Raw genomic sequence first — 9,791 nt, 5'->3', positions numbered from 1 at the left:
CTGGGGAAACATGAATTGGACGTGTTCCTTGCCCTCGAGTGAGATGGAAAAGAACCGGTCAACCATTACTGTGTTCCAGCCTTGTGGAGATGCGTGTTTATTATACACCTCGCTCGTAGTAACCTCTCCCTCCAGGGTGACTTAGGCGAGCTTCAAAAGCCCTTTCACAGCCCTCATTGTGGTTCTTGGAACAGTGAAACATATGACCTGCAAGGTTCATTTAGTTATCCTTGTTGGAAGAGGGTGCTGAGCTCGTAGAGAAGAAAGAGGCCCCAAAGATCCCTAAGAAGTTCGTGGTAGCACTGGGACTACAGTCCGGGGTCCCTCAATACTGAAACCTGAAGACAAAGCCGGCTCAGCGGGCACTGCCTAGGTGAGTCCGGTTTGACCCACGAGAGGGCGGCAGTGTGGCCACCATGCTCTAAGGCTGGAGATCCAGCAGGCGACAGACCTCGTACCAGGGCTCAAAAGTCACATGGATGTGGACCACCATAATATAAAGGACATGGAAGTTTCACCGGGGGCTGAGAGCATGGAAGAGTCACTTTATCAGACTAGGGGACTAACCAAGCTTCCTGCAGGAGGAGGAGGAAGATGCCCGAAGGACGACAGAGCCACAGGAGCTTGCCAGGTAAAGTGGGCAAAGAATTCCAGGTGGAGGGTTTTGTGTGTCTAACTCAACCCAGCTCTTCCAGAGAGTTTCAGATAGATTGGTACGGTTTGAGAGGCTGGCGGTAGGAGGCTGGATACTGAAGGGCCATGAATTCCCAATAGCGGGGCTTGGGTGATCTCGTAGGCCCGGGGCTGGCAGCTGGTAGCTGCTGGATATAAGACACTGACACATTTGGTTTAGCCCATACATAAAAAAAAAAAAAAAGGCTGAGTTATCTGCCAACATTTGAAAATCAAGAGATTTTACATAATACGAACTAATGGGACTTCTGAAAAATTTGGAAGATCTAGCAACACAGTCTGCATCCTCCCGGGGTCAAGTAGCCGTTGCTCCCTTTGGACGTGGCATATATCCTCCAGTTTGCTGCCATTTCCCCGGCACTGTCAAATCCCAACGCTGAGCCCGAGTGTCAGTGGTCCTATCTCACCTCGCTGGTCCTGGTGTTTCCCCTCAAAGCCGGCTACCTTCCTCACTTAGTTACATTGCCACCACAGTTCCTGTAGGCACTCACGTCTGGAATCCCTTCTCACGGCCACAAGGAGCTGTGGGTTGGTGACAAGGTTGGGGTCTGAGTTTTGGAAGGATGGATCCGCGTGGCCACAGTATGGAGAATGAAGCGAGCAGGGCGTGGACGTGTGAGACCACTGTCGGCTTGGTCTACAAGAGTAGTGATGATGAAAAGAAGCGTTCAGATTCCAAAGATATTTGGCTGAACAGCAGGAAATTGATAGGGAGTCAGACAAATGGATGAAGGAGGAAAAAGACTCAAGGAACCTGCCAAGGCTTCTAGCTTGGGTGGTGATGCCAGTGATGGGAGACATGGGCGTTTCCTTGGTAAAAACTGAATTCTGTTCCCCTTATGAGTTGTCTGTGGGACAACTTATGGGGGTGTTGGGTGAACAGGAAGGGGTGCAAATCCAGGGCTCTCCCACCTTTAGTATCCTGACACGGGAGTCCCTTCGTTTTGCCAAACTTCCCTGACCCCCAATCCCATAGCTGAACGACATAGCTTCTTTGAATAGCCAGACGCTGTCTACCCCATTCTGAAGATGAGGAAACAGAGGTTTGGAGAGAGTTGCAACTCACTGCTGGGGCCAGGACCACAGTGGCCCTTGTACCCCCAGCCCTGGAACACAAGACCAACATAGAGAAAACCCTTCATAAAGTCCTTTAATGGGAACAGAACTGGAGGCTTCCCACCTGCAGCTCCTCCTCTGCCCAACCCCCCAGTGACCCAACTCCTGTTCCCCAGCCGCCAGACACCAGCCAGGCCACCACACTGCCACCCACCAACCATTCCTTGGCATAGCTTGGGACCAGGCTGTAAGCCGTTTGCTTCAAATTGGGAGTGAAGGTAGTTAGAGAAACTTGAGGCTACTTTGTAGACCTGGGGGACCATGGGCTCTGAGCCTGAAGCTTTAGGAGGGGGATGTTAGGTGACTGTTCATGGTCTGGGTTTTCAGTTGCCTTGGAAGAGGAGTCTGGGTGGCTTAGGGAGGGACCACATAGGAGCAGGGCTAGCAGCTCCTGCAGTCAAAATTCTTACGGTCAGGCTTCCATCCTTGTGACCTGAGCGCTCTTGGCTATGACTTGGGGACCCTCTGGCTTTGAGGTGATGGGGTCCCAGTCTCTTAATGGAGGACCCGGTGGGCGTCTTCTGCCTGAGGACGGGTAGGCATCCCATGGTCAGTGCAATGCAGTGAGGTAGGCAAAAGGTTCCATCCTGGTCCCCCCTCTGCAGTGCTCAGCTCTGCTGCCGCAAGCTGTGTCTTGCGCGAGGACAGCCCATCAGGGGGGCAAATGGGGCAATGAAATGGAGCCCGTGTTCCTTGCGTTTTGCTGGGCATCCACAGGGCTGCCTCTGTGCCTTCCTCTGAATCTCACGGGGGTGCCGTGTGGCTCGTGAGCGTCCTGAGCCCGCTTCTCCCTCTGCTCGCCCACCCTGGCCGCTCATGGCCATCTCTGTGGGCTCTTACGTCACCTCTCCCCCAGCCTCTCCCCTTCCTCCCCCGCCTCCGTTTCCCACCCACCCCTCCCCTGCAACCTGCCGCCTACCTCCCACGTTCCTGCTCTCTCAGACTACTGGTCGATCTCCACCTTCACTTTGGCGGTCTCCCCACGTCCCTCTTCCAGAGTGTTTCCTGCCTCACACCCACTCCCTGACCCGTCGGCCCCCGATGCCAGCTGGCTTCCAGAGTCTCCCAACCCCGGTCCCGGCCCGTGGAAGTGGGTGCGCTGATGCTTTCGGAAGTTGGAGGAGTTGTTGAAAGTGCGATCGCAGAGGGTGCAGCGGAAGGGGCGTTCTCCAGTGTGGATGCGGGCGTGGCCGCTGAGCACCGAGGACTGGGTGAAGCCCTTGCCGCACACGCCGCAGTGATAGGGCCGCTCGCCCGTGTGCACCCGCTCGTGGTCTCGCATGTCTGAGGAGCGGCGGAACGGCTTGGCGCAGAACCTGCAGGCGAAAGGCTTCCCCACCGCCGCGCCTGCGGCCGCCGCAGCCATCACCACCTCCGACCTCTCCTGGGGCACCCCGGGCCGCTGTTCTTGAGCCGCCGCCGCCTCCGGAGGCCTTTGAGAGGTCCCCGGCTCCACCCCGTGTCGGTGCTGGTGCCGCAGCAGAGGTGCCAGGGCCTTGAAGGCCCGGGGGCAGAGCGGGCAGCGGTAGGGCCGCTCTCCCGTGTGCAGGCTGTAGTGGGCACGGAGGCTGGCGGGGCCTGGACAGCTGTGGCCACACACATGACACCGGCTTGGGTCCCCACCCTGCCCACCACCCTCAGCCCCCGCCAGGTGGCCGTGTTCGTGGAACAGCAGCTCGGAGACCAGCCGGAAGACAGCCGGGCACAAGGCACAGTGGAGAGAACCTGGCTCCGGGGGCTCAGGTACCAGCGTGGTGTCCGTCACCTTCACCACCTGGATCTCGATGAGGTCACTTGGGGGGGTGGCCGGGCGGCTATCATCAGGCACCAGGACCTGGGTGAAGCGGGGGTGGGAGGGGGAAGAAACAAGGAGCCTGTGGAATCTGCCTCAAGGCCTCCCCAACACGCCTTATTAAACACACTTACTAAAACACACTCTGTAACATACTGAGCCCCTTAATTTCTAGATTCGGCTCTCCTTCCTCTGAGATTCTGCCGTATGACCACCAAGACTTCCCCTCCTGTCCAAAATACATCACAGATCCAGCCATTTCTCTCCTCCACCCCACTTACAATTAAGCCAATCATTTCTTGCCAAGTCCCCTGACCCTCTGAATGACTCTGTTCCTACACCTGCTCCCTTATAACCCACCTCCCCAAAGCAGCCCGAATGACCTTTTGAAAACGGAAATCAGACGGCAGTCATTTTCCCACTCAAAACCCTCCCATGATTCCAACTGCTCTTAAAATCCCAAAACGCCATCTACTATCCATCATGATCTGGCTCCCGCTTATCTCTCTGACCCTAGTGTAAATATAAGCCAGCACACAGCTGACTTCTCTCTTCTAAATTTAGTTTCCCTACCCCCCAACTCTGTCAGCTCACTCTTTTTTATAGAACGTAACACAATAAGTCTCGTCTATTGTCTCTCTTCCCTACCCAACTGCAAGCTGCAAAAGAATACAGCTTATGTGTCTCATTCACCTCTCCATCTGTCTAGCCCAAGTAGGAGCTGAGTAAATGTCTGTTGAATGAATGGTTGTCCTCAGATACTCTCCCATCCTGAGTGGGGTTCCAAGGTCACCTGGAGCAGTCATTTCTCCCCCCAAATCCTCCCCTGGGCATCAGGACGCATCACTCAGACCCTTGCAGAATCATCCCCCCACCCCAACGTGCATGCCCCAACCATAACCCCACACCTTTGTCTTTCAGGGTCACCTTCCCAACCTTCCACCTTAGAATTTCTGAGGCCCCGCCCTCTGAAGGCTCCGCCCCCTAATTAGACAAACTTCATCCCTGGGACTCCTCTCTCTGGACCTATCACCAGCTCAGATGTTCCGCCCAACCCCCCTCCTCAGGCCCCACCCCCACCCAGGCCCCGCCCCTCCACCCTCATAGGCTCCGTGCTAAGCCCCACCCCTCGCCCACCCCGAGAAGCACCGCCCCCAGGGCCGGAGCGCTAAATACCTTCCCCGCCCAGCCCTAAGCCCCGCCCTGGCCCCGCCCACCCCTGCGCCCTCCTCCCGCCTCGAGCTCCCCGCCCAGGCCCCTTCCTCGCCCGCACCAGGTCCGGAGGCTCCGGGGATCTCGGCTCCGGGGCCGCTGAGCTCGGACTCCGGGGCTCCGGGCGCGCAGCGGCCATCTTGTGCCCAGGCCCCGCCCCCGAGGCCCGCGGTCGCTCCGGGAGGGGGCGTGGCCTGGGTTGGCGTCAGCGCCTCGGCGCAGGCGCACTGGAGGACGGGCCGGGGCTTCCCAGGAGCCGGGTCTCCCCCTCCCCGGGGAGAAAGTGATGAATTTCTTCCTAATTGCCTGTCACTTCCCGCAGGAGACAGCTTGCGTGGGTTACTGGGTGGCTGCGAACTAATTCGAATTTCTCTTTTTAATCTATATGAGTAAGCTCTGGCAGTCAGTTGACACTGACCAGAATTGAATAACCTTTGTTCTCCTTTCATGTTACACGTTTTTGTGGTCACCTCCTCTGCATGGCTTGTGATAACCCAGTGAGGCAAAGTTTATGCATGTAAGGTGTTTAAAGTCCGTTTGCAGAAAGATACTCAGCAAACAGCAACACTGGTGATACTGGGATTTATTTGCAAAAGACCTTAGGTGGTGTGACGTTTGGGAAACGCCTTTTTTCTCAGCCACGCGCAACGGCATGCGGCATCTTAGTTCCCGACCAGGGATGAACTCGTGCCCCCTGCAGTGGAAGTGCGGAGTCTTAACTACCGGACCGCCAGGGAAGTCCCGGGAAATGCTCTTTTGGAGGAAAGAGCCCAAAGACTGGCGGTTTTCGGCAGCACCAAGGACAGGGCTGAGGCCTTAGCCCTCCAACTGTTAATTTCATGGCCTGGCTGCGTGACCTTGGAGAGGTCAACATACTTCTCTCGACTGTGCCTGCATTTTCTCATGTACAAAAGTGTAGAGGGTTGTAAAACCTAATAAGAAAGAGATATGCAAGATCTTTGGAACAACCTTAAGTTGTTTTCTTGGCGGGGCAGGGTAGGAGATGCTAAACATGAAGGTCCTTCCTAAATGCTCTGTTTCTCCTCCTTATGGGAACGTGATTAAGATTGCATTTTCCTTTGCAGTTAGACGTGGCCATGTGATTCCCTTTGCCCAATGAACTGTAAGTGAAACCAATGTGTGTCAACTTCAGCACAAGATAAGAGCCTGCAAGCTGTTCACCACTTTCCATCCAGGCTGTTCTGTGTGTGGGGATCTGTTGGGTGAAGTGAAGTTTCCATCAGCCTGAATTCCAGAGTATGTATCTACAGTGACCAGAAACTGATGCTCATCTTCCTTGGATATATAGCATTTAAAATTATCATTTGTTTGATTAAAGCCACTGAGCTTTGGGGTTGTTTGTTACTGCAGCAGAAATCTATTGTATCTTGACTGATAAACCTAGGGAGTCTTTTTTATTCTTCTTTTTCTTTTTTATTTTGGCTGCATTGGGTCTTGGTTGCTGCAGGTGGGCTTTCTCTAGTTGTGGCGAGCAGGGGTTACTCTTTGTTGCAGTGCGCGGGTTTCTCATTGTGGTGGCTTCTCTCGTTGTGGAGCGCAGGCTTTAGGCGCGTGGGCTCAGTAGTTGTGGCACGCGAGTTCAGTATTTGTAGCGCGTGGGCTTAGTTGCTCAGCGGCATGTGGGATCTTCCCGGATTGAACATGTGTCCCCTGCACTGGCAGGTGGATTCTTAACCACTGTGCCACCAGGGAAGTCCTAGGGAGTCTTTTCTTAATTTTATTTTGAACCATTTCTGTATACAAAAATTATTTGGAATCATGTAAATGGCTCCCTATCCTCACTAATAAACTTAGAAGACTATACAACTTTACAGAAGCAGTCTAAGCCCTCTGTGTAACCCCCCATCCATTTTCCTCCCTCCCTCCCCTGAGGTTATTAGATTTTGCATTTTCTGCTTATCATTCCCACGCATGCCTTCCTATTTTGCTACATATCTGATACAACAGGATATTGTTCTGTGTATGTTAACACATTTAGGATAAATGATATCATTTCAGTGTAAGCTTCTCTAACTTTTTGCCCCCTCGACATTGTTTTTTATATTTGTAAACATGGATACCTGTAGTCTAGTCACTCATTGTCAATGCTGGTGTGATAGCCCACTGGTGATGATGCCATAGTACATTTTTTCATTCTCCTGTTGAAGGACATTGGGTTGGTTCCAATTTTTTTCCTTTTTATTGAAGTATAGTTGATTTACAATATTGTGTTAGTTTCAGGTGTACAGCAAAGTGATTCTGATATACATATATATATACATATATATTCTTTTTTGGATAGAAATATTCCTTTAAACATTTTTTTCCGTTATAATTTATTACAAGATACTGAATATAGTACCCTGTGCTATACAGTAGGTCCTTGTTGGTTATCTTTTTTTTTTTTTTTTTTGCTGCAGAAAGCTTTATTGTTTCCCTTTGGCCCAGGGCTCGCAGAGGGCTCCAGGGCGGTTAACAAGCTGCCCAGTGGCTGCAGGGACAGGCTGCAGGCAGAAGCCCTGACCCCAGAGGGGCTCCTCACAGGCCGCTGGGCTCCAGGGGCTCCTAGTGGTGCCTGAGGCTGAGCCTTTGGAAGAGACACTCGCCCAGCCCAGCCTGGGGGCCGAGCAGCCTGCGGAGGTTGGTCAGGTGGTCGCCCATCTTCTTGATGAGTTTCACCTGCTCATCCAGGAAGTGGCTACAGGAAGTCCAGAGGTGGAGTCTGCGCGGGCAGAGCCCAGGGCCTGCGGACCCACAGGGCCTGGCGCAGGTTCTTCTCCGTCAGCCGGGCGGCTTCCACGGCGTCCTGGGCTTTACCCACGGCTCCTGGGACGGCTTCGGCACGTCCTGGAAGAGGGCGCGGCCACAGCGCTGCTTTTGCCTTTTCCAGTGAGCTCGGGCCGTCCGGCTTCTCCTCGGCCAGTTCGCGAAACGATGTCTCTGGCCCTCGCGAGCTGCTGCGTCGGGTCGGAAGAGAAGCGCAGAGACAGGTAGGTGTGGGAGAGCGGCAGATGCACGTTACCAGGTGGGTGACTGCGGCCTCCACCTGGCGGAGTAATCGTGACGAATCTGGGAGCTCATGCTTGGTCGGCAGTAAGGAGCTAAGCTCAGAAAATGGTGTTGGCTGGTCCCGGAGGGCGAGGAGAGCTGAGTGGGTGATTCCAAGGTTGTGACTGGAAAAAAGCTTGGAGGGTGGTCAGAGTCTGGAGGAAGGGGCGCCCTTGGGTCTGTTCAGTCCAAACACTGTGGAAGCAAGAGACACACGCGTGGCACCGCCCAGCACGCTACCGGTTATCTATAGTACTGTGCTTCTGCTATAGTACGACCCCATACTCCCCATTTATCCCTTCTCCCCATTTATCCCTCCCCCTACATTTCCCCTATGGTGACCATACGTTTGTTTTCTATGTCTGTGAGTCTGTTCCTGTTTTGTAAATAAGTTCATTTGTACTATTTTTAAGATTCCTCACGTAAGCGATACTGTATAATGTTTGTGTTTCTCTTACTTACTTCACTTAACATTACCATCTCTAGTTGCATCCATGTTGCTGCAAATGGCGTTATTTCATTCTCTTTTATGGCTGAATAGTATTGGATCATAGATATATGATGGAATAGGTGATGGATATATGACGGATATATATGTGATGGAATACTACTCAGCCATAAAAAAGAATGAAATATATATATCTCACAACTTGTTAATCCCATCATCTGTCAATGGACGTTTAGGTGGCTTCCATGTCTTGACTATTGTAAATAGTGCTGCTATGAACATAGGGGTGCATGCATCTTTTCGAATTTGAGTTTTCTCTGGATATATGCCCAGGAGTGGGATTGCTGAATCATATGGTAATTCTATTTTTAGTGTTTTGAGGATCCTCCATACTGTTCTCCATAGTGGCTGCACCAATTTAGATTCCCACCAATCGTGTAGGAGGGTCCCCTTCTCTCCACACCCTCTTCAGCATTTATTATTTGTAGATTTTTAACGCTGGTCATTCTGACCAGTGTGAGGTGGTACCTGCATGTAACCAGTTTTTGATTATTACAAATGATACTGCCATGAAAATTCTTGCTTACATCTCCTTGAACCCAGATGGGAGTTTTCGCTAAGTTATATACCTGAGAGTTGAGTTGCTGGATCAAAGAACAGGAACATCTTCAACTTCCATCTTCAATTTGGTAGATATCACCCAACTGCTCATCATAGTATCTCCACCACCTACTAGCTGGGAAATCTTGGGTAAGTTCTGTTTTTTTTAAAGGAACATTTATTTATTTATTTATTTATGGTCTACGTTGGGTCTTTTTTTTTTTTTTAACATCTTTATTGGAGTATAATTGCTTTACTATGGTGTGTTAGTTTCTGCTTTATAACAAAGTGAATCAACTATACGTATATCCCCATATCTCTTCCCTCTTGCATCTCCCTCCCTCCCACCCTCTCTATCCCACCCCTCTAGGTGGTCACAAAGCACCGAGCTGATCTCCCTGTGCTATGCGGCTGCTTCCCACTAGCTATCTGTTTTACATTTGGTAGTGTATATATGTCCATGCCATTCTCACTTCGTCCCAGCTTACCCTTCCCCCTCCCCATGTCCTCAAGTCCATTCTCTAGTAGGTCTGCATCTTTATTCCTGTCTGACCCCTAGGTTCTTCTGACCATTTTCTTTTTTTTAGATTCCATATATATGTGTTAGTATACGGTATTTGTTTTTCTCTTTCTGACTTACTTCGCTCTGTATGACAGACTCTAGGTCCATCCACCTCACTACAAATAACTCAATTTCGTTTCTTTTTATGGCTGAGTAATATTCCATTGTATATATGTGCCACATCTTCTTTATCCATTCATCTGTCGATGGACACTTAGGTTACTTCCATGTCCTGGCTGTTGTAAATAGAGCTTCAGTGAACATTGTGGTACATGACTCTTTTTGAATTATGGTTTTCTCAGGGTATTTGCCCAGTAGTG

At 51.5% G+C, this 9,791-nt stretch overlaps 4 protein-coding genes across 5 annotated transcripts in view; 3 read left to right on the top strand and 1 right to left on the bottom strand.

Annotated features, from left to right (window-relative positions):
- Window positions 1–686: 686 nt before the first annotated feature.
- ZNF784 (zinc finger protein 784) lies at window positions 687–4,967 on the bottom strand. The gene is made up of 2 exons (XM_032611766.1): window positions 4,875–4,967; window positions 687–3,643 (listed from the first exon to the last, which is right to left on the bottom strand). Exons 1-2 carry the CDS (start codon window positions 4,950–4,952, stop codon window positions 2,753–2,755), a joined length of 969 nt encoding a protein of 322 aa, XP_032467657.1. The 5' UTR covers window positions 4,953–4,967; the 3' UTR covers window positions 687–2,752.
- A 2,704-nt stretch (window positions 4,968–7,671) lies between these two features.
- The window catches only part of CCDC106 (coiled-coil domain containing 106), a 27,892-nt gene continuing 25,772 nt past the window's right edge, over window positions 7,672–9,791 (top strand). Inside the window, exon 1 of one of the 2 annotated variants that reach the window (XM_032613454.1) lies at window positions 7,672–7,803. The gene's annotated coding sequence lies outside the window, so the exon portion shown is untranslated. Of the gene's footprint in view, window positions 7,804–8,981; window positions 9,060–9,791 lie in introns of those variants that run through there. The other variant, XM_032613451.1, reaches the window with a different exon arrangement.
- The window catches only part of LOC116744124 (zinc finger protein 580), an 18,908-nt gene continuing 18,061 nt past the window's right edge, over window positions 8,945–9,791 (top strand). Inside the window, exon 1 of the mRNA XM_032613449.1 lies at window positions 8,945–9,059. The gene's annotated coding sequence lies outside the window, so the exon portion shown is untranslated. The remainder of the gene's footprint in view (window positions 9,060–9,791) is intronic.
- Window positions 8,970–9,791, top strand: part of ZNF581 (zinc finger protein 581) — a 21,650-nt gene continuing 20,828 nt past the window's right edge. The window contains exon 1 of the mRNA XM_032613457.1: window positions 8,970–9,059. The gene's annotated coding sequence lies outside the window, so the exon portion shown is untranslated. The remainder of the gene's footprint in view (window positions 9,060–9,791) is intronic.

This window comes from Phocoena sinus, chromosome 19 (genome assembly GCF_008692025.1).
Source record: "Phocoena sinus isolate mPhoSin1 chromosome 19, mPhoSin1.pri, whole genome shotgun sequence".
Taxonomy (NCBI): Eukaryota; Metazoa; Chordata; class Mammalia; order Artiodactyla; family Phocoenidae; genus Phocoena; species Phocoena sinus.
The sequence above is the reverse complement of the archived record's forward strand: the minus strand, read 5'-3'. Positions and strand labels throughout refer to the sequence as shown.

What these genes read in the sequence shown, in the direction of transcription:
- ZNF784 (XM_032611766.1), bottom strand. Translation starts at nt 4,952, where the DNA reads ATGGCCGCTGCGCGCCCGGAGCCCCGGAGTCCGAGCTCAGCGGCCCCG. An exon ending in CCCCGGAGCCTCCGGACCTG is followed by an intron (nt 3,644 to 4,874) that starts GTGCGGGCGAGG and finishes CGCTTCACCCAG; the next exon opens with GTCCTGGTGCCTGATGATAG.